General features: G+C 43.7%; 1 protein-coding gene and 1 non-coding gene across 7 annotated transcripts in view; one reads left to right on the forward strand and one right to left on the reverse strand.

Moving 5' to 3' along the window:
• The window catches only part of gab1 (GRB2-associated binding protein 1), a 166,469-nt gene that overhangs the window by 17,301 nt on the left and 124,697 nt on the right, over nucleotides 1-24,471 (reverse strand). For 3 of the 6 annotated variants that reach the window (XM_051928157.1, XM_051928158.1, XM_051928154.1), the window contains exons 4-8: nucleotides 22,973-23,062; nucleotides 18,881-19,497; nucleotides 13,436-13,527; nucleotides 9,871-10,174; nucleotides 627-716 (exon numbers count right to left, since the gene is read on the reverse strand). In XM_051928157.1, the coding sequence (XP_051784117.1) occupies nucleotides 627-716; nucleotides 9,871-10,174; nucleotides 13,436-13,527; nucleotides 18,881-19,497; nucleotides 22,973-23,062 (1,193 nt within the window). The remainder of the gene's footprint in view (nucleotides 1-626; nucleotides 717-9,870; nucleotides 10,175-13,435; nucleotides 13,528-18,880; nucleotides 19,498-22,972; nucleotides 23,063-24,471) is intronic. The other 3 variants (XM_028802733.2, XM_051928156.1, XM_028802734.2) reach the window with 3 other exon arrangements.
• Nucleotides 2,059-2,132, forward strand: trnar-ucu (transfer RNA arginine (anticodon UCU)). Its single transcript has one exon. It is a non-coding gene; the product is annotated as a tRNA-Arg (tRNA).

The following is a 24,471-nucleotide window of genomic DNA, read 5'->3' on the forward strand; positions in this document are numbered from 1 at the left end:
TGACCCCCAAGTCACACAGAAAAGAGGGGGGTGAGCGTCCCCAATATAAGCCTACTGCTTAGGCCAGAAGTTACCCTGTTCGAGTTTGGAGGTGAGGTGCGACTGGGCAAAACAGCCACCGACAACCAGGGTGGTCCGCAAACATTATTTATTGGATTTTTGGGGTCACATTTTAAAATTACAGACTTTGTAGGTTTTCATTTTTTGGGGACCTTCTTAATTAAATGCTAACAGAGCAGGCGTTTATTTTATTAACCTTAAATCGTCTCTTCTGTTGGCCGTTAAATAACAAAAATTTCCGGAATGAACAGCTGGTGCCATGTCGGCTCTCCAGGATCGGAGTTTGACTCCTGTGACCCGTTGTGTAAATTCCAACAGAGAGTTCATTTCATTCTGGGCAGAAATAAAAATTAAAGAAAGGATTAAAAAGTCTGTGTGCGTGAAGAGCTGGGACCCCCTCCCACCATAACCGGACCACTTACCATCACCATTTAGGCAGCCTAATTCTTATCACTTCCAAAGCTCCTGGAGTCTGGGCAAGCCGTGCTTATGAGCCCCCCCCCCCCCCCCCCACCCCCAGGATTACCATGGAGCCGAGTAGAAGTGCCAGTCGGTGGAGTACGTACCCTTAAATCTCCTTGAGAATTCCCCCACGGTTTGAGAATCGCTGCGCTCTAAGCCATACTGTTTAGCTCGGATTATTTTAGGGCTCTGACCTGATTGGCAAAAGAAGACCTTCTCATTATAAGATTTGAACAGTCAAGCAGCACGGCGCTCATTTGGCAGAAAGCAACCAGCACGTGCAAATAAAAGCCAAAAAACAAAAAAGAAAAACACCCCCATCGGAATGGGGAGCCCGAGTTGGAATTTTGCTCCTGAGGAGCACCACTGAAGGCATTCGCTCGCCACTGCACATGCTGGAGATTACTGCAACGTCCACACCACCTGGGCCTACCACGTTTTTAAGAGTTCGTCCCATGCGGAGCGCCGATTCCATGCAAAAGGGGTCTCTGCGACAATTAGCGGGAAAGCCAAATTACAAGAGGAAGACAGAGAGAGAGAGAGAGAGAGAGACCCTCGAAAACGGAGCCGTCCCACCACAGCACCACCAGGGATTATGAGTACAGACTTGCTGTCTAGCGGGATGCACACGTACTTCAGCCCACCTAAAAGCACTTCTCGCCTATCCGAGAGCCCACTTTGCTCAGATGTTAGTGCAACTCGGCAAATCTTTCCGTGCCATTTACTAGGTAAGGTGACAAAGCTCTCTCACCAGGTCACACAGAGCACCAGCAGGCCTGGCATAGGATGGCATGGCATTAAGGCAGCAAAACTCGAGTTGGGGGGCAACAAGGTGAGCACATAGGAGACCGCACGCCAAACAAAAAGAAACTGCGTTAAAAGACAATCTGATAGGAATAAAGAAGGGAAGAAGCGTTGGGAGAAGAAACAGAAGTTTGAAGGCATGTGGAAGGCTGGCCGGAATCACAAAATGTGGATATGGAGATGGCATCTGTCACATGGGCACCAGCCAATCCAAACCCCCCAAACTAGTCCGGGGTGGGATTCTGTGAGGTCTGCTTTGCAGTACTGTACTCTACAGTTTAACACCTCAGCTGCCAGGGTGTTGCTGGTTTGGGGTGTCCGAGTGTAATTGGGGTTATTCTTTGATTGGGTATAAGCCCACCTTTGCCAGGTTTGTGTATTTTTGATCGTGAATTCTGTAACATTAACCCCTGCCAGGCGGACTGGTGGCTCATGAAGGTAAGGATCTGTGCCAGAATCTGGAAGGCTGCTGGTTCAAATGCTGTTACTGCCAGAAGGGATCCTACTCTGTTGGGCCCTGGACCATGGTGCTTAACCTGAAGATTGCTACAGGTGTGCACAACAATGGCTGACCCTGTGCTCAGCCCCCCCAAAAGGTCAGGTGAAGGGACAATTTCCCCTCAGGAATTTATACCAACAAAATAAATCACCATCTTACCATGGTGGAGGGGATTGTGTGTCCCAATGATCCCAGGAGCTACGTGGTTAAGATTTGTTCTTAAAAAACATGGCGGCACCGTGACTTAGCTGGTTAAAGCGCCCGCCTTCTAAACAGGAGACCCTGGGTTCAAATCCCAGCGGTGCCTGCTGCGCCCTTCACTCCACATACCTCTGTTTCTTTGTGGTGTACTGGATAAGGCTTTGGACTTCAACCCCGAAGGCTGTGGGTTCAAATCCCACTACTGACACCACGAGCAAGTCACTTGACCTGCCTGTGCATCAGTTGGAAAACTAAAAGAAATGGAATCAATTGTATCGTATGTTTGTGTGTATTATAAATCAGACAAATAAGTAAATGACTGCAGTCCCTTCCAGGACCACCCTCCACCCCATCAAGACAAAATGGTCCCAGTTGAGGGACCAGACTAAGAGAAATTCAATCCACCCTTATGAAAATCTTCACCAAAGACTCAGTGACCTCACTCAGGGCAGGGCAAGTTTCTGATTGGTCAGACTGTGGCACTGGAGGTCATGTGACTACCGCCGACTTGCTAGGATTACGTAAGCGAAGTCTACGACTGAAAACACCATCGGAACGTCTAATGTGACCCGGGCCTTAAGTGAACCTCAGCACTAACAATGGGAACACAGATTGACTGGCAAATCGAATATTTTGTCCGAGCGTGGCCAATTCGAGGGGTCACCTCTCCCATCAGCCACAACTAAGACTCCGAGGTCCTTGAACTCCTCCATTAGGGGCAACTGGTCACTACCCCTTACTTGAAGAGGACGGACCACTCATCTCATCTCATTCTTATTAACCACTTCACTGAGCACTGATGAGACCAGGAGAACATCATCATCTGCTGCACCGACTCTATGGACATCATCAGGATCACCTCCTCCACCACTCATAAACAAGACCCTGATGTACCTGAACTCGTCTGCCTGGACCACCTGCTTACTACGCCTAACCCTAAAGGGAATAAGCCGTGCTTTTTGGCGGTAGACCATAACCCAAGATGTAGAGGTGCGGATTCTCATCCCAACCGTGGCATAAACCACTTCAGTCTGCTCCACTGAGGCCGAGGGTACAACATCACTTAGAAACAGGTCAGGTCAGGGAGCATTAGGACCACCTAGATGAGGACAGGCCATTGAGCCCAAAAAAGCTTGCCAGTCCTATCCACATACTTCTTCTAAATAAACATCAAGTCGAGTTTTGAAAGTCCCCAAAGTCCTACTGTCTACCACACTACGTGGTCGCTTATTCCAAATGTCTGTGGTTCTCTCTGTGGTTCCTAATGTTTGTGTGAAATGTCCCCTTCACCAGTTTCCAACTGTGTCCCCGTGTTCTTGATGATCTCATTTTAAAGTCACCATCTCGCTCCACTGGACTAATTCCCTTCATAATTTTAAACACTTCACTCAGGTCTTCTCTTAATCTTCTTCTGCTTAGACTCTAAAGGCTCAGCTCTTTAAATCGTTCCTCATAACTCATCCCCTGTAGCCCTGAATCAGCCAGGTTGCTCTTCTCTGGACTTTCTCCAGTGCTGTTATGTCCTTTTCGTAGCCTGGAGAACAAAACGGCACCCAGGACTCCAGATGAGGCCTCACCAGTGTGTTATAAAGCTTGAGCAGAACCTCCTGTGACTTGTACTCCACACATCAAGGTGCTATATAACCTGACATTCTGTTAGCCTTCTTAATGGCTTGTCTGGCAGTTAATTGTGTCAAGTCCACTACAACTCCTAAGTCCTTCTCATAAGGTGGACTCTCGATTTTACAGACCGCCCATTGTGTATTCAAACCTCAGATTTTTATTTCCTATGCGTAATACTTTACATTTACTGACATTACATTTTCTTCTGCATAGACTCTAAAGGCTCAGCTCTTTAAATCTTTCCTCATAACTCATCCCCTGTAGCCCTGAATCACCCTAGTTGCTCTTCTCTGGACTTTCTCTAGTGCTGTTATGTCCTTTTGCCTGGATGAGGCCTCACCAGTGTGTTATAAAGCTTGAGCAGAACCCCCTGTGACTTGTACTCCACACGTCAAGGCGCTATATAACCTGACATTCTGTTAGCCTTCTTAATGGCTTGTCTGGCAGTTTATAGTGACAAGTCCACTACGACTCCTAAGTCCTTCTCATAATGCGGACTCTTGATTTCCAGACCTCCCATTGTAATTCTTTACATTTATGGACATTAAACTTCATCATCCACAAATCTGCTCAAGCCTGTCTGCTGTCCAAGTCCCCTGTGATGATTCAACAGATTCTCGATTATCTGCTAATCCACCTATCTTGGTATCATCTGCAAACTTCACCAGCTTGTTCCTTATCTTTCTATCCAAATCATTTATATTTATTAAAAACTAGGGGGCTCCGCCCCCTGCTCGCTTCGCTTGCCAACCCCTGGTGTTGTGAATTTACAAAGAGCGTGATGTATGAATGAGATATAGCATAGTGTGAAGGTGTAGATGACGCATATAGGAAGCAAATAAAGTTATCCATGTCCAAAAACGGGCTCAGAGAGGTAGATGCCAACTTTGTCTATGGTTTGTCCTTGTGATTTGTTGATGGTCATGGTCAAGGCAGGTCTAATGGGGAACTGTCGCCGTTTAAGTGTAAAAGGTAATTCCAGGTCAGAAGTTGTAAGGTAATTGTAGGAATTAGAACAGTATTGTTAGCATGTGATTCTATAAGAAGTTTTGCTTTAATAACATCGTGTGTCATGGTGTTGACGACTAAACGTGTAGCATTGCATAAACCCTGTTTAGTGTTAAGGTTTCTTAATAGCATGATTATTGTTCCATTTTTAAGGCTAAGATTGTGTTGTGGTAATCCGGCTGGGTTAATAGTGTTCAAATATTCTAAGGGGAAATTAATATGTTCATTGTCGTCATCAGAGTCAAGTTTGTCAGAGCTTAGAAAGAGCCGTGCCACTGCAGGAAGTAATGAAATGACCTGGTTATTAACGTGCTCAACATTAATATTTTTTGGACATAATATAGTGCGTTGTGTTAAAAGGGGTATTTGGTGTAATGAGATTGTTGTTCCAAATATCTCCGTAACTCTTTTGAAAGCAATGCCAATTGTCTGCGTATTTTAAGGTGGACTGAAGAATAGCCGAGTGCATGGCATGTGGAACAATAGCTAAGCACTGTGTCAAATCTCCTCCTAATAAAAGTACCTTTCTTCCAAAGGGAATATTATTAATCATCAACGTTTGTAGAAGTTTATCAATGGTGTTGAGTAAGTGAGTGGATGCCATTAGATGCAAAAGCAAATGAACTATTGTAGGATGTAATGCAGTTCATAAAGTTTTTACTTTCAGGTACTGCGTTAGTTAGAAGCTTCTGTAGATATGCAGGATATGAATGTAAAGGAGGCAGTCTAATGTGACCCTTTTGACAATAACGTGTAAATTCATTACTCGTATTGCCATTTGTTTCTTTAGGGAAGTTAAGTGAATGACAATGATTGCAAATGACATTCATTAATCCCAATGAATTTTAATGAATAGTGGACTCATTATTGAAGGCGTTGTCAGCCAACTGGCGTAAGCGTTTAGCAGGCGTCTGTCGTTGATGTCCTTGACGTGTATGTTTTGCTTGTGCCGTTTGAGAGGCGCGTCGTTGTATGTGCAGGATTTGGGACGTGCTATTCTGGAGCCGTAATCGATTTGCCTGTGCTGTGTGAGAAGCCCGTTGCAGTTTACGGCGTTAATTGTTTGTATTGAGCCTTGCCCGTTTTTGTATGTCGTTTAGTCGTCCGACATGTATTTTTTTTTTTCATGCGGGTTCGTGTGTTTGGTCCCGTCACTCGAGCCGTATCGTTTTGTACCCGTGAGCGTGAATTCATGACTTGTTTGTTCTTCAGCGTTAGAAATATGGATAAGTAATAAGGAGGATCGTACTCTCTGTTAATATGGAGCCTTTTCTGTGGTTGAACGGTTAATAGTGCATCAGTGTAATGAGATCGACCTATGCTGCATAATTTGAATGTGTTCAGATGATGTATATTTAATACGGACGGTTCGTTCAGTAATGGGGCTTTGTGTCTCATTTCTTATTTATGTTAGTGTGGTCGTGGGTCCGAGCTGTGCCACTCCAGGAAGTAATGAAATGACCTGGTTATTAATGTGATCAACAGTAATATTTTTTGGACATAATATAGTTCGTTGTGTTAAAAGGGGTATTTGGTGTAATGAGATTGTTGTTCCAAATATCTCCGTAATTCTTTTGAAAGCAATGCCAATTGTCTGCGTATTTTAAGGTGGACTGAAGAATAGCCGAGCGCATGGCATGTGGAACAATAGCTAAGCAGTGTGTCAAATCTCCTCCTAATAAAAGTACCTTTCCTCCAAAGGGAATATTATTAATCATCAACGTTTGTAGAAGTTTATCAATGGTGTTGAGTAAGTGAGTGGATGCCATTAGATACAAAAGCAAAAGAAGTATTGGATGTAATGCAGTTCATAAAGTTTTTACTTTCAGGTACTTCGTCAGTTAGAGGTTAATTGTGCATCAGTGTAATGAGATCGACCTTTGCTGCATAATTTGAATGTGTTCAGATGACGTATATTTAATACGGACGGTTCGTTCAGTAATGGGGCTTTGTGTCTCATTTCTTATTTATGTTAGCGTGGTCGTGGGTCCGAATCCTGCTTTTTGTGTATGTTTCGTGTGCTATGTCCGTAGTCTGTCCCGTTTTGTGTCCAATGGGTTTGTGTGGCGCTCGCGTCTGACTTGTTTTTTTTTTTTTTTTTTTTGTGCTGGGGGGCGTTGCCTCATTTGTGTGTCGTGGGTCTCAATTCTCTTCTTTGTGTGTGTTCCGTTTCGCGTCTGACTCCTTTTTTCTGTGTTTTATGGGCGCCTCATTTCTTATTTTACGTTGCTTTGCATCCAGTTTCCGTTGCTTGGAAGGGGGGTTTTGTGGGGGCGCTTGCGCAGTACGTCTTTTGCGGCTACGGCCCATGGCCGGATGTCCCAGCGTCCATCCGGTTCACCATTCTCGGTTAGTAATATGGATAGCAGCAGCCCAACACTGTCCCCTACTGGTCACCAATCTTAATATCACTCAGTTCTGATGAGGTTCCTCATATCATCAGCCTCCGCTTCCTGTGTCTGAGCCAATTCTGCACTCATCTATAAAAACATCACCCTGAACTCCCACTTCTTTTAGTTTCATGCCCACCCTCTCATGTGGCTTTCTGAAAGTCCACATCAATCATCTCATCTGCTCCACTCTGGTTGTATCCTTCTGTTGCCTCCTCAAAGAATTCCAGCCTGTTAGTAAAACACGACCTCCCTCTTCTGACCCCATGCTGACTGTTCACTGACACTCCTGTCCTTGCCAGGTGTTGCTCAGTCTTATCCTTAATAATTCCTTCCATTAATTTTTCCGTGATGTCTCTAGTTGCTCTGATCTGCCCAGTCACCCTTTTTATAACAGGATGATATTTACCAGTTTTCCAGTCCTTTGGTATCTCAAAAGTGTGCAGTGACTTCCTAAAAATGTGTGTCTTTTATATTTGAACTCGCTAGCCTCCTTAAGAACTCATTGATAAATATTATCTGGTCCTGGTGATTTGTTTGATTTCAGCTTATTTAATCTCAGCAGCTCTTCTCTCTCTTCAATTCCCAAATCCCTCAGTACCTCCTTAGTAGTCCCTGTTACTGCTCTGAGGTTATCCACTTGCTCACATCTCAGAAAAATGTAAGTTTAGAGCGTCCGCTATTTCATTTACTATTTACTATTACTGCTCTGTCACTTTCCTGCTCCACTGACACACTGAGGAGATCGTACCGCCCCAACACTATGCGACTCTTCAATTCCACCCGGGGGGGTAAAAGTTAACATTATACAAAGTTACTGTCGGTCTGTATACCTGCATTGTTATCACTCTTTAATTTAATATTGTTATTATCAGTATGCTGCTGCTGGAGTATGGGAATTTCCCCTTGGGATTAATAAAATATCTATCTATCTATTATATAGTGCCTTTCACATCTATCTATCATATAGTGCCTTCCACATCTATCTATCTATCTATCTATCTATCTATCATTGTCTGTATCTTTTAATTCCCTTTTACTATTCCTGATGCACTTCACCTCCTCCTTGACTGTTCTTCCATCCATCCATTATCCATCCATCCATCCATTTTCCAACCCGCTGAATCCGAACACAGGGTCACGGGGGTCTGCTGGAGCCAATCCCAGCCAACACAGGGCACAAGGCAGGGAACCAATCCTGGGCAGGGTGCCAACCCACCGCAGGACACACACAAACACACCCACACACCAAGCACACACTAGGGCCAATTTAGAATCGCCAATCCACCTAACCTGCATGTCTTTGGACTGTGGGAGGAAACCCACGCAGACACGGGGAGAACATGCAAACTCCACGCAGAGAGGACCCGGGAAGCGAACCCGGGTCCCCAGGTCTCCCAACTGCGAGGCAGCAGCGCTACCCACTGCGCCACCGTGCCGCCCCATCCATTATCCAACCTGCAATATCCTAACTACAGGGTCACGGGGGTCTGCTGGAGCCAATCCCAGCCAACACAGGGTGCAAGGCAGGAAATAAATCCCGGTCAGGGCACCAGCCCACCGCAGGGCGCACACACACACACACCTAACACACACTAGGGACAATCACCAATCCACCTAACCTGCATGTCTTTGGACTGTGGGAGGAAACCCACGCAGACACGGGGAGAACATGCAAACTCCAAGCAGGGAGGACCTGGGAAGCAAACCACAGGTCTCCTTACTGTATGGCAGCAGTGCTACCCACTGCGCCACCCTTGACTGTTCTTTTAATACTAAAATACTGAGAGGATCTCTTAGGGTCGTCTTTCGCCTTATCTGCCCTATTCCTCTCCAACGGTCTTTTAGCCCCCCGTCCCGCTATCCTTCTTAACGGTTGCCCTCATGTTCTCATACGCCCTACGATTCTCTTTACAGTTATACGTCTTGTATGTCTTATTCGTCTGTTTTTTCCTTTGCAGCTTCTTTTTTAACTCTTACTGTGGAGATTTTTAAAAATTCCGATTAATTCCAAATTGAGGTGTGTACCTGTCCTATCCTTTCCAGCACAAATGAAACCCCCTTAGATCATCAGACTCGGCTGCTCCTCGACATCAGGGCCATGAAATCTGCGGACTGGAGAAGAGACGACACATGCAATGCTTACACTGACTGAGCCCCCAGACTTGACGCAGACTCTTGGTGCACCAATACAGGAACTGAGAGACCACTGAACGGACCCCCATACTCTAAAGCCACGTTCCACAGAATGCCACGATATTATCCTGACCTTAAGGATCCATCCATCCATCCATCCATTTTCCAACCCGCTGAATCCGAGCACAGGGTCACGGGGGTCTGCTGGAGCCAATCCCAGCCAACACAGGGCACAAGGCAGGAACCAATCCTGGGCAGGGTGCCATAATCTTCTTCATTAATCCGATGAACATGTTGGTGCTAAACGTGTTATCTGTCAGCTGTCCTTACAGTGTGTGTCTGACCCTGTTGTGACAATGACGTAAAGTGTGGACAATTACACTAGCCCCGTAGGTCCACGGTCTGACTGTTGACGAGAGTCGTTTAGTGACCAGTGACGCTCGTAATCCCTCTATCAGATGATTTGTGGGGTTTATCACCTATTAAAATCGAGTGTTCCACCGTTAAGCAGTGCCAAGCTATTAGACGGATGCAAAGTGAATTTAAAATTTCCTTCCACATGAAAAGGATGAGTTAGAGTCGGAGAAGAAAGAAAGAAAGAAAGAAAGAAAGAAAGAAAGAAAGAAAGAAAGAAGGCAGCAGATGGGACAAGCAGCTGCCACCGAGAGCAGACGTAGCCATTCTTACCTTTCCGGTCAGGCTTGAGGTTCCGGTCCACAGGCGGCGGTTGGCACTCACTGATGAGTAAATGCTTTCGTGGTGGAGTCTTGGGACTGGAACGGAAGCCCATATGAGCCGGCGGGGGCACTTGCTTCCCCAGCGAGGGGAATTCCATATTGCTGGGGGTCATGGGTACGTAGTTAGGTTCCTGGATGAGCTCCGAGAGGCTGCTGGAGTGGTGCTGGGATGGGGAGTTGGCGCTCATGCGGACGTAATTCTCGTCGCTCTCTTCACCCGAGACGCTGCTCAGGGGCATCATCCCTTTGTTCTTCTGTGGAGAAAATCCAAAAAGTGTCACCAATACGGTGGGTATACATGGTCCAGATCGAATTATGCAATTTTCTTTACGCTATAACTTAAGTTTATTACATAGAGAATTCACAAAAAATGATTTTTGCTGCCAATAGATGGCAGCACCGGCCCTGCATTCGTTTACTACGAGATATTTCAAACAATTCTTTTGTCTTGCATTGTTTTCCTGCATTGCATTAAAAGCTGCATAATTAGATCTGGACCACCCTATAGAAAAGAATCCCCCCCATTCGAAATATTCCCATTTTTTTTTGCTTTACAGCTTTAAATGTAAACACACAAACTAATATTTCTTCCCAGCTTTACTTCCTCAATGCCACCTCAAACATCCAAGTGAAAGAAATCACAGCTACAGTTCAGAAGAATGATAAAAAAAAATCAAAAACAAGAAATACTGACATTAATAAAAGGTCACCCCCCCAATGTTCGTGTCATTTTGTTGACCCCCCCTTTTGCTTTAATGACAGCCTTGACTCTGTTGATTTTTCTCTATCAGCTTTGCACACCTAGACTGAGCCCACTCAATATTTAACCCCCCTCTCTTCTTTACAGTTGAACTGCTCAAGTTCGGTCACATTGGATGGTGAGCGTTGGTGGTCTGCTATCTTCAGATCTTTCCACAGATTTCCACTCTGATTTAGCTCTGGGCTCTGACTGGCCACACCAGGACATTCACTTTTTTCTCCTTCAGCCACTGGGTGGTCAATTTTGCTGAGTGCTTCAGGTCGTTGTCGTGTTGAAAGTGTGAAAAGCGCTATATAAATGTAAAGAATTATTATTATTATTATTGAAAGGTGAACATTCTGCCCATCTTCAACTTTCCGGCAGAGGGCAGCAGGTTTTCCTCAAGAATTTGACGGGATTTTGCCCCCTCCGTTTTTTCCTTCTACCCTAATGAGAGCCCCAGGCCCCCCCACCACAGGATGCTGCCCCTCCATGCTGTACTGTAGGTATGGTGTGTTGTGGATGGTGAGCTGCATTGGTGGACCATTCGGTGTTGAGGCCAAATAGTTTGATTGGTCTCATCTTTTTCCACTTGGCATCAGAATCTTAAAGGTGCATTCTGGGAAAGCTCAAATGAGCCTTAATGTGGCCTTTCTTGAGAAGTGCGACCCTCATGAACAAGCCACCATTGTGGAGCACTTGTGAAATTGTTGTCACGCACACCATTAACGACCACTCTTTGCCATCAAATCCTGTAACTCCTTCAGAGTGGCCATTAGTCTCTTGGTAGCCTCACTTACCAGTTTCCTCCTTGCTCTTCCATCCAGTTCGGAGGGTCCTAGTCGTACCAAACACTTCTTTATGATGGACTTTACTGAGCTCCTTGGGATTGATGTAGCCTTTGAGACGTTTTGGTCTCCATCTCCTGCCTTATGTCTGTCCACAACTCTATCCCTGAGATCTTCTGAAAGTGTCCTGCCACCCCATAGTCAGTTGTTTGCTGTCAGTTGCTCTACCAAGCAAGGGAATGAATGAGCCAGGAAGAGCTTCACTAATCACACTCATTACAACTGATCACAGCCAAGTAATCAGGGTCTGCAATGGAAATGGTGGGCACTGACACCTCATTGAGTTTAGGAGGTGGGGGGGGTGATCCTTTATTCATCTCAGTAGGTCTTGTTTGTTATTTTTCAAAATTCTTCTGAACTGTAGCTGTGATTTCTTTCACTTGGATGTTAAAGATTACATTGAGGAAGTAAAGCTGGAAAAAATATTAGTTTCATTTAAGGCTGTAAAGTAAAAAAAAAAAAAAAGGGAATATTTCAAAGGGGGGGTTCTTTTCTATAGGGTGGTCCAGATCTAATTATGCAACTTTTAATGCAATGGAGTAAAACAATGCAAGACAAAAGAATTGTTTGAAATATCTTGTAATAAATGAATACAGGGCAGGTGCTGCCATCTATTGGCAACAAAAAGAATTTTTTGTGAATTCTCTATGTAATAAACTTAAGTTATAGCGTAAAGAAAATTGCATAATTAGATCTGCACCATGTATACCTACTGTATATGGCGCCGTTATAAGAATTTGAATACAATGCGCGTGTCGAATGCTCGGAAACAGATGTGCCATCTGATGGAATAACCCATGCAATGCATATGTCTTTGTTATATGCCATTTGGTTTGGGGTTTCATAAAAAACAGTGTTTGTGATGCGCCATCTGTTGGAATGCAATTCATTATTTTTTTCAGATCTAAAAAGTTCAGCAAATAAGTACTTCCTGTTGATTAATGTTTAAGTCTGTTCACTTTTTCTCCATTAAGCAGGTGTCCAGCTGCACGAATCATTCAACGACATAATCTTAGTGAGTTGTGGACGGGGATGTCATGGGCCTGTGATTAATCAGTCCACGTGACACCACAACGATATGCTAGGATCAAATGAAGTCGGTGGGATGTTCTCTTAAGAACCGTTTCTAATTTGTGCATCGGTGAAGCTGCAAGGGTCCGCACGACATCAGCCCACATGTGGCTCTGTGTCTCCAGATTTTGCGTGTGTGTGTGTGTGGAGCAATTCTACTGGTGTGCGGTAACTCGCACACTTGATCATAATATCCCTCTGCTCATAATATATTATTAATATTACATATTATTAAATATATTATCTGATCATAAAAACCATAATGTCATAATCTTGATCATAATATTCCTCTGTCTGTGACTGCGGAAAAGTCACACAGGGAATGGCACCCTGTTCGGAGCTGAGCCGAGATCCTTACCTGGCTGGGATGCCCAGGGCATGGAAGGACAGGGGAATCAGTCTGCACAGGGCATTGTCTCCCCCAAAACGCTAGATGGCAGGCCCCCTGGGTTACGGTACCACCACGGATTCCCACAGGGCATGTTGGAATCTGGAGTTCATTGGCTTAGCCCTGTTGGGTTCTGCCAGGGAGCACCAAGGTGATTAGTGAGCCCCGCTTTGTTGGACTCTAACCTCACCCGGATGTGTTCCTAAGCTGCAGTCTCAGGACACCAGAAGGACTTTGGGGTTTTGTATAAGAGGAGCAGCCTGCCCTCAACTCAATGAGCCAGAGTCAGGAGGAGGAGGAGGACGACGACGAAGCTTGCTGAGAGGAGTGAAGGATGAAATGACACGTCTGCACTGCCCAGGTCACCCACCGATCATAAATAAATGTATATGGGTGCATGAGCCTTACAATCCACATGACATAAAATAAAACTAAACAGACCATCTTATCCCTGAAGGTGATCACTTACCAGGTAGGAATTGAAACTCTCATTAAGATCCAAGGAACTGTTGCTGTCGGCAAACGGCCGTGGAAAATCATACGAATCCTGGGAAGTATAATCTGCAACACAGAAAGAAACCTTTATGGACACCAACACACTCTCCTCATCTTTAGAAACCTGCTCAGAAATAAATACACGTGCTGTCTTGTGATTTCCAAAAAAAAAAAAGTGACTTCAGCTTGCCAGACTTTGCCAGCCTCACTCAATAGAGCTGCTGGCTGCCTCCTCAACTCAGGATGAGCGCACTTGAGTGCCAGTCTGGCCACAGTTTGTGTGCAGTTGGCATGTCCTCCACCTGTCTGTGTGACACCAAACTTCAATCCACACCTCAGAAATGTGGGCGGGTTTGACTGGAAACTCCAAATTGGCCTCGAATGAGTAAATGTGGATACAGTCATGGCAGTGCGGGCATCAGGGCAGTGAAGGGCAACCAACACGTCACCCCATCATAAAGAAGAACAGATTAAAATATATGGGATGACCAGGATGGAGAGAGGCACTATATAATAGATAGATAGATAGATAGATAGATAGATAGATAGATAGATAGATAGATGGATAGATGGATAGATGGATAGATGGATAGATAGAGACAGACAGAAGTGAAATATAATAGGTAGGTAGGTTGACAGATAGATGTGAAAGGCGCTATATGATAGATAGATAGATAGAGATAGATGACAGGCACTATATTATGGATAGACATACAGTGTCCTCCTTTATTCCTCCATTGTGCTCTGCTCTTAGCCCTTCCTTTGGCTCAGCTGTGTCTTGTCCTGTTCCATGTCCTCCTTTTGCTCCTCCCATTGCCCTTCCCTTTGCCTCTGTTTGCTCCGCCCTCAGCTCCACCTTAGGTGTGAATTCTTACCCCCATCCTCTTTTTTTTCTTTTGCTCCACTTTTAGCCCCTCCCACATTGTCCCAACATGAATTAGGCAGCAGTCACATGATGGAACTGTACTGGAAATAAGAGGGAGGTTAACTTAGAGGGCTGCATTCTTGTGTTCTTTGTTAGTTGTGGTGATTATACTTCAAAGACCACTGATATTCTACAGTATATGGTGGTCCACAAGGCTCTATCCTGGACCCGCTGCTCTTTTTGATTTACATGCTTCTGTTAGGTCAGATTATCTCGGGGCATAACGTGAGCTACCACAGCTCTGCTGATGACACACAGCTGTATTTATCAATAGCACCTGATGACCCCAATTCTCTTGATTCACTAACACAATGTCTAACTTGTATCTCAGAATGGATGAATAGTAACTTTCTCAAGTTAAATAAAGAGAAAATTGAAATCTTAGTGATTGTCAATAATGGATACAATGAGGCTATTAGAAACAAACTGGATATATTAGGATTAAAAGTCAAGAATGAGGTAAAGAATTTAGGGGTAACTGTTGACTGTGACCTGAATTTTAAATCACATATTCATCAGATCACTAGGACAGCGTTTTTTCACTTAAGAAATATAAAAAAAGTTAGACCTCTTATAACTTTGCAAGATGCTGAGAAATGAGTCCATGCGTTTGTTTTCAGTCGACTAGATTACTGTAACGCACTCCTCTTGGGACCACCAGAAAAAAAGACATCAATCGATTACGAGTGCAGAATGGAGCTGCTAGAATCCTAACTAGGAAACGAAAATCTGAGCAAATCACGCCAGTCTTAGCGTCACTACACTGGTTACCTGTGTCATTTAGAATTGATTTTAAAATACTGCTTATGGTTTACAAAGCCTTAAATAATCTCGCTCCATCTTACATATGGGAATGTCTGTCACCTTACACTCCAAATCGTAACCTTAGATCTTCAAATGAGGGTCTGCTTAGAATTCCAAGAGCAAAACTTGTAAGAAGTGGTGAGGCGGGCGGCCTTCTGTTGTTATGCACCTCAAATCTGGAATAGCCTGCCAATAGGAATTCACCCGGCTAATACAGTGGAGCACTTTAAAAAAAACTGCTAAAAACACATTACTGTAATATGGCTTTCTCATAACTTCATTTTAATTTAATCCTGATGCTCTGTATATTCAATTAATTATCATTACTATTCATGGTGGCCTTGTAATCTGTACTGACCCCTACTTTCTCTTCTGTTCTTTTTCTGGTTTTCTGTGATCTGCGCCCCCACCACCTGATCAAAGCACCGTGATGTCCCTCCATTGATGAATTGAAGGCCAGAAGTCCACATGACCGTCATCATCAAGTCCTTCCACATGAACCCTGGACACCATGAGGACTGATTGAGGTCATTGATGTCAGGTAGAATGCCTAGAGGGGGCTGGGTGGTCTCGTGGCCCCCTGCAGATTTTATTTTTTTCTTCAGCCGTCTGGAGTTTTTGTTTTGTTTTTTCTGTCCTCCCTGACCATCGGACTTTACTTTTATTCATTAGAAATAAATGTTGTTGTTGTGCTCATTTGGTTTTATGATCACCTTGGGTACAGGCAGCCACGTTGTTTACAATTTCTGTACGTTTTGGGTGATTATAACTGTTTATTTATATTCATTTATATGTACAGTATAACACAGTAGTTCACATTACATATAAAATGAGATTAACTGTATTAATCTCAAGGGGAAATTTAGAATGTATGTAATGTATATGTATTAGTGTAAATATATATACAGTATATATTCAAAATGTATATACGTTTTACACACACACATGACCTAGAGATTGAGGCTCATTACCTGCAAATCATAGGTTTGCTGAAGTGAACACAGAATCGGATTCTATTTAGTAACGGCCAGGGCACACATTTACTGCACTGACAAAGCAAAGTAAACAAATTACACTTTTAAGGTCATTTACAAAAATATTCAGTGATGTGGAAGAAAATCCCCCATTAAAGCACAGCATTTGAGTGCCAGGGGCCATCTGCACAGAACTCTGGGATGTCTATCCCCGTATCGACTGTTGGCGGCCCTCCGCTGGCATCTCGGCTTTCTTGCAGATTTTCCAAGCCTGACTGAATGAAGTAACCTGGTAAGCTCTAAACGTGTACTTCAGTGAGGTGAGCTGGGAAAGGCACTATATATTATAGGACAAAGCCTGCCTGACTGACTGGAGCAACTTGATGAGCTCCACATGCTAAAATGTGTCACTTTGGTAAATTACGTCACATCATGTCTGCTGCTGAAGGTGCTGAGTAAGATAGCTGGAGTAATGGGAACAAACACACGCACTTCTAAAGTACTTGGATTGGGGGGCCATCTAGGAAAAGCATGGGTGGCTGCTTGAAGATATGATGGTGAGACCAGCAGGGGGCGCTCACCCTGTGGTCTGTCTGTGGCTCCCAATGCCCCAGTGCAGTGACGAGGACACTTTGGATGTGACGTAAAACCAACACCCTAACACTCTGTGGTCATGAAAGATCCTTTGAAGATTACAGATTGTTTCCCAATGTCCAGGCTAAATAGCCCACCACGGCTTCATCCATTATGGCCCCCTAATTATCCCCTGTCTCTCTCACCCCTAACACCACCTAATAGCTCATGTTTGGTGACTGCACTGGCACAAGAAGGGCTGTTGTTGTAACACTGAGGTGGATGCTGCACATTGGTGGTGGTTGAAGTGGAAACCTCTCCATTTCTGTAAAGTGTGTTGAGTAGATAAAGAAAGTTTATTGTTATTGCATCACTGAAGGGTGGCAGACAACAACATTGCAATGGCATTCCATGAGTTTTCTGTAAAACAACATGCACCTTAATAAAAGGATAGGCGTCTGTGTATCTGTGTGTCTGTGTGGTTGCTATGTCTATCATTCCAATAGATAGTGCATCATAAACATTAAATTGCTTTTATGAATCCCATACCAGATAGCATATAACTGAGACACATGCATTGCATTTGTCACTCCAACAGATGGCATATCACAAACACTCGAAGTAAAGCACTTTACCACTACAAATGTCTGTGATGTGCCATTGGTGGGAATGAAAAATTCAATGCATTTTATTACTACATGGACAAGAAAACACATTCCAGTAGATGGTGCACTGCAAACATTAACTTGGAGGTCTAAGTTGATTACTTACATTTCAACTTATCTAATGCAATGCATTTTATTACTAAAAATGTTTGTGAAGGCCATCTTTTGGAGTGATACAGACATAGCAACAGGACGGCCACAGAAAACCTTATCCTTTCATTAAGGTGGGTGCATTGAATTTGTCACTCCAGCAGATGGCACATCACAAATATCTGTAGTGATAAAATGCATTACTACTACTGTTTGCAATGTGCCATCTGATGGAATGACCCATGCAATGCATATGTCTTTGTTATATGCCATTTGGTATGGGGTTTCATAAAACCAGTGTTACTGTTTGTGATGCGCCAGCTGTTGGAATGACAAATGCAATGCATATGTCTTTAATAGCAACCAGACTGACACACAGACACTTCTCCTTTTATTAAGGAGGATGTAGTGCGCTTGTCATTCTAACAGATGACACATCACAAACATCTGTAATAATAAAATGCATTAGTACCAATGTTTGTGATGTGCCATCTGTTAGAATGATAAATGCAATGCATATGTCTTTGTTATATGCCATTTGGTATGGGGTTTCATAAAACCAGTGTTACTGTTTGTGATGCGCCATCTGTTGGAATGACAAATGCAATGCATATGTCTTTAATAGCAACCAGACTGACACACAAACACTTCTCCTTTTATTAAGGAGGATGTAGTGCGCTTGTCATTCTAAGAGATGAACAATCACAAACATCGGTAGTAATAAAATGCATTAGTGTCAATGTTTGTGATGCGCCATCTATTGGAATGACAGAGACATAGCAACCAGAAGAAAACACAATTTCCCCTTCAGGGATTAAAGCATTTTACCAAATCTCCCCCCCCCCCCCCCCCCCCAAAAAAAGCTAATTTGGAATCATAGAGGGACAGGCCTATCATGGCAGCAGGGACAGCCCCTGGATGGGGGCACCAGTCCATGACAGGGCCCTCACTCTTATAATGTAAAATTACCAAACCCCCCCCCCCCTTACTTATTATTTCAGAATGATGGGGGTCAAGGGCCTATCCCAGCAGTATTTGCACAAGGCAGGTACCAGCTGTGGGTGGGGTGTCAGTTCATAGCAGGTGACACAGTGCCTTGTAAGTGTGTGACACCGACATCAGGGCACAGTGAGATGAGAACAGCTCATTCCTCCAAAGTAAGAGGGTCTTGAGAGTGAGGGTTGAGGTACTGGCCATTCTGTAATGTTTACCATTTCCAGGCGATCGACTGGTTTTTATTCTTTGAGTACAAACAAGGAGGCCCAAGCTTGGAGAGATTCGACCTACTTGGAGATAGCGAGCACTGAGGCCTCTTGTTCCCTGAATGATTACAATTTCAATTTGAAAAGGCGCTATACATAACCCAAATATACCCCACCCACACTGACCTCTCCGCAGGCGCGAGGAGTCCACGATGGGGATTGTGTTGCTGCGCAGGGACTTGCCGGCCGCCGTGGGCACACAGTAGGTGTTGTCAGCCTCCGAGAACGAGCGAAGATTCGTGTTGTTTTCAGTTGGAGACCTCTCGGGGGCCGCAAGCAAAGGTTTCGGGGGCCGCGGAGGAGGAACGTCCGCTCCCGAAGCGGCCTGTCCCATGGCCCCATCCGGGCAAGTCTTGGGCACCTGGTAAATGGAGTTGGAGCCCGGCGTGGAGGGGACTTCGTAATTGATGGAGACATTCCGCATCTGTGTCTCCATCGAGGTCTTCCGTCGGGGGGAGTTGAAGAAGTAGACGTCGTCGGCGTCATTTTCGGTGACGAGGGGCGAAGAGGCCTTAAGGAGGAGGACCGTGTCCTGAGAGTAACTGCGAGGCAAGACGTACTGGCCGGAGTCACTGGAGACCGAGGCCACGCGCGATGGGGGAGAATCGTAGATACTGGGGAGCTGCTGGAAGAAGCCATTGTTGGAGACCTGCTTGGAGAGCCCTGGCTGAGTCTTATGGGAAGGAACATTGTCATTGCAGTCCGTCTCGGAAGAGGTCGATTTGGAAGGTTCTGCGTGGACCCTGCAAAAAAAAAAAAAAATTATAAATACCTGACATCACATAGGACACTTGTCATCTGTGAAAATATAGAGACCACCGGGACTAAAGGGGGGCAGCTCTGCCATGCTGGGCAAAGCTAAGCTCTCTAATCAGGCAGCTAAGAGGTTAAAACACCACGGGCACACACCACACACGGGCAAACACATGAAGTGAGAGAGTGGCGTGTGAGTGGGGCAAAGTGGGCAAACAATACCAATACCCAATATCAACTCCTTCTTCAATAATGCAGCAGAACACTTAAAGGGGTTGTACACCTGAGTGGGTTAGTAAAGGTGGGACCCAGGAAGGCTCAAGAGCGCCCCCTACTGCTCACTCCACATGTCTGCCATGTGAATAAATAAATGCCCCCTCCCCGTACATCAATGGACGATAAAGACAATACAGTCTATCACGATGGCTCAAGAGCGCCCCTTACTGCCCACTCTGTATACGCGCCATATTAAATGAACCACTCCCTGCCGCATCATTACGTGACGACTGCTCCTTTTGGAATAAAACAGTCCATCATTTAAAGGAGTTTTACTCAGGATTGGGCTATAAATGGTGCTTAACCTGAAAACTGCTCCAGGGGTCCTGGCTGTACGATAGCTGACCCTGTGCTCTGACACCCCAAAGGTCATGCGAAAAGACAATTTCCCCCTCAAGGATTAGCCATGTATATCAAATAAAAAAAAAAATAAAATATGATCTAATACTGGGGGAGTGAGGATGGCTTAAGAGCGCCCCCTACTGTTCAATCTATAAAACTGTCACGTTAAATAAACATGCACATCTTCTTTTAGGGCGGCTCAAGAGCACCCCCTTGTGTTCATCCTGCAGTAAGTGACATACTAAATGAACCGCAGAGCACCCTTTCTTTAAAATAACAGTCTGTTATCTCATGGAGTTGCACTTTGGTGTGTGTTATAAACAGTGCAATAAGAACGCCCCCTACTGTTCGTTCAATGAAAGTGCCATATTAAGTAACCGTCGCCTGCACATCATTGTACTTACTCTTTTTTTTTTTTTTTTTTTTTACAATACTGCCTATCATGCAAAGGAGTTTTACTAGGGGAGGCATACAAATGGTGCCATATGTATTTTGGAGCTTCTGTAAAATTTTACTTTCTGCTTGGTGACCAAAAAAGTATGACCTATCCATATAACACTGTGGGACTAAGGATGCTTAAACAGCGCCTCCTACTGTTCAATCTATAAAAGTGTCATATTAAATAAATTGCCCCCTGCACTTCGATGTATGGTGATAGCTCAGGATGGCACAAGAGCGCCCCCTTATGGCTCACCTATAGAAGTACCAGATTAAATTAACTACCACCCTGCATATTGTTATACTCTCAGTATTATTATTTTTTTCCAATAATGCAGTCTATCAGAGAATGGAGTTTTACTCTGGACCGTGTTATAAAAAGGCACTATACTAAATAAACATCCACATGCCCCTCAGTGTACACTGATATTATCTTTGTGAATAATACCATCTGTCACTTAAAGGGATTTTACTCAGGAGTTTACTCAGAACAGCACCAAATAAAACTGTCAGATTGAGGGTGGCTCAAGAGCGCCCCCTACTGCTCATTCTAAAAGAGACATTTGAAATAAACTACTTGCTGCTCTTTTTGAATAATACAGTCAATCAGCATGGCTCAAGAGCGCCCCCTTGTGTTCACTCTGTACTAACTGCCATACTAAATGAACTACAAAGCACATTGTTGTATGCTGACAACTCCTTTATTTTAATGTTAACAGTCTGTCCTTTCATGGAGTTGTATTTTATAAACGGTGCCATAAGAGCACCTCTCCTCCTCTTCATGCTATGAAAGTGCCATATTTATTAACCTTTGCTTGCACACTGATGTATGACAATTACTCATTTTTTGAACAAATCTATCTATAATGTAAAGGAGTTTTACCAGGGGAGGTGTTATAAAAGGTGCCATGTAAACTTGAGGGATGGCTCAAGAGCACCCCCTACTGTTCATTTTATAAAATATTAAAGTTAATATTTTGGTATCTGGTACACTGAATTAATCCCCGAGGGGAAATTGTCTTTTTGCATGACCTTTGGAGATGTAGTCTATTACTTAATGAAGTTGTACTCTGGACTTTGTTATATAAAAGGTGTTATATAAAATTGTGGAACTGACGATGGCTCAGGAACAGCCCTCTATAAATGTGATATATTAAATACATTCCCACATGCATATCACTGATGCCATCTTTTTGAACAGTCTATCATTTAAAGTGTGTTATAAACAGTGCCATGTAAAACTGTCAGATTGAGGGTGGCACAAGAGTGCCACCTTACCGTTCACTCCATAGAAGTGCCATATTAAATTAACAAGCGCCATACACATCGTTGTACACCAAGAGCTCCTTTTCTACTAATGTAGTCTATCATATAATGGGACTTTTACACTACCATGTAAAACTGTGGGATGGAGGGCGGTTTATGAGTGCCTCCTATTGTTCATTCTACAAAATATTAAAGGCTATATATAGTCTGTTACTCTGGACTGGGTATGGGATTGATGATGGCTGAGGAGCACCCCTAAAAAGCTCATTCTATAAATGTATGTACACAAATATATTTTATATATTTTAATAATACAGTCTACCATTTAAAAGGGTTTTACTCTGAAGTGGGTTATAAATGGCTCATAATATATATATATATATATATATATATATCCATATATAATATTGGGATTGACGATGGCTGAGGAGCGCCACTAAAAAGCTCATTCTATAAATGTATGTACTAAATAAAGGCCCACAATGTCATAGATATACACACACACACACATATATACACACACATAAATACATACTATATATATATATATTATATATATATATATATATATATATATATATACACACACAGTATATTTTCTTTTAATTTAATAATACAGTCTACCAGTTAAAGGAGTTTTACTCTGAAGTGTTATAAATGGCTCCCTATACAATTGTGGGATTGACGATGGCTCAACAGCGCCCCCTACTGCTCATTCAATAAAAGTGTCATATAAAATGAACCTCCACCCTGCACTTTGACGTTTGTTGACATCTCCTTTGTGAATAACGCAGTCTGGCACAAGAGCGCCCCCTTGCTGACCACTCTATATAGGCACCATATTTAAATACATTGCCCTCTTTACATTGATGAGTAAATACCCCATTTTTGAATACCAATTGGAGTGTTGCTGTTGAGGTCAGGTTCTAATAAGATAAATTTGATGGCTTGAAACCCCCCCCACGGAAGCCCACCAATAACTGACATGGTTGCCTGCATTTCCACACACATTAAAAAAAGCTCTTCAAAGTGTCACAAGTTGTCAAAGTCATTCCATGCTGCCTTCCCACCCCAAACACACACAGCCTCGAGCTGATGTGGCAGAGTTAGTCGCGTCACACACAGATGCACAGGTGGACTCACTGGCCCGCTGGGTGGACTTTTCTGCTCTCGCAGTCTTCTAGAAGCAGATACTCTTCTTCATGTTCATCAGCAGCAAGAGAGGATGAAATGCTAGACGGTGAAGAAGCAACAGAGATGAACGCTGATGAGGGTCCAAAGCAGGAGCCATCGGGGCTGGTTTGGGGATTGGGAAGCCCATTGGTGGGGCACAGAGAGTATTCATGCAGCCTAAAGGGGCTACTTGGAGTTATGTGACAGCAGGGTGGTGTTCCCTTGGCATGTTTGTTAATCGTCATTTTTTTTTGTGTTTGTTATTATGTAAATTGTGTTATTATTGACACTGTGTGACCCTGAGCAAGTCACTTCACCCACCCGTGCTTCAACTGGAAAAACAAGAAATGTAAGCAGTTGTGCCTCAAATGTTGTAAATGTGGTTACTACAAATTAGTTGGAATGGAAAATGCAAAGCATTTTATTCCTATAGGTATTTATGATGCACCATCTGTTGGAAATGAAAATGCAAAGCATTTTATTGCTACAAGTATTTGTGATGCACCATCTGTTGGAATGGAAAAAGCAAAGCATTTTATTACTATAGCTGTTTGTGATGTGCCATCTGTTGGAATGGAAAAAGAAAACCATTTTATTACGAAAACTGATGTGCCATCTGTTGGAATGACAAATGCAATGCATTTTATTATTACATGCAAAAATCAATGTTGGGGTCTACGTTGATCACTTTGGTTTAAACCCTTCTTAGATGGGTGGCACAATTAGTACATGAACAAACAATGCTAAGGGTTATGTGCGTCTGTCACACGAGTATTCACGAACTATTGGGGCCAGAACCTTAATCTTGGTATTAGTTGAAAACATAATAGTTTGATATGTGCTGGTGAAGCAAAAACATGTGGCAGGAAGCAGCCTCTGCAAAGTTAGTGGGGTTGGGGTCTTTCATATGGCAAACTGATCAAGTCAGTGACACAGCAGAAAGAAAGAGTGGCGACATCTGCCAAACGTGAGGCAAATGGCACCAGCCAATTAATTATGCAATAAGGAAAAGACGAAGAAGAAGGACAATTCTGGAGTGCACTGCGTGTCACACGGCCCCCAAACCTCCAACTCAAGAAGTCTGTGTGTTTCTGTCTTTTTAATACATTTGTAAAGCTTTCTGGGGCATTAAGTGTGGTTTGTTGAGGGGAAAATAAAATGAATGGGAGCAAAGAGAAGGAGTTCGAGTTTCTCCAGCAAAGTTACAAGGTTTCTTCTAAAAAGGAAGAAAGTGGTGAACGACCAGTAACATACTGGAACCCTCCAGTTTGCTATTGGGCAGCATGGATCCCCCTTTATAAGATACTGGGGATGACCTCCTACCTCTCTAGAATGGTTGAGGGCATCAAAAAACAGAACATATCTGGCCACTAGAGGGAGCCCCAGGGCATCGCTCCGGTATCCAGGCAGCGAGACGAAGTTAAGTGGCCCGAAGCTAAAAGCCAAATTAGGCCTCCAAACGGTACCAA

Source organism: Erpetoichthys calabaricus, chromosome 5, assembly GCF_900747795.2.
Source record: "Erpetoichthys calabaricus chromosome 5, fErpCal1.3, whole genome shotgun sequence".
In the NCBI taxonomy this organism is placed as follows: domain Eukaryota; kingdom Metazoa; phylum Chordata; class Cladistia; order Polypteriformes; family Polypteridae; genus Erpetoichthys; species Erpetoichthys calabaricus.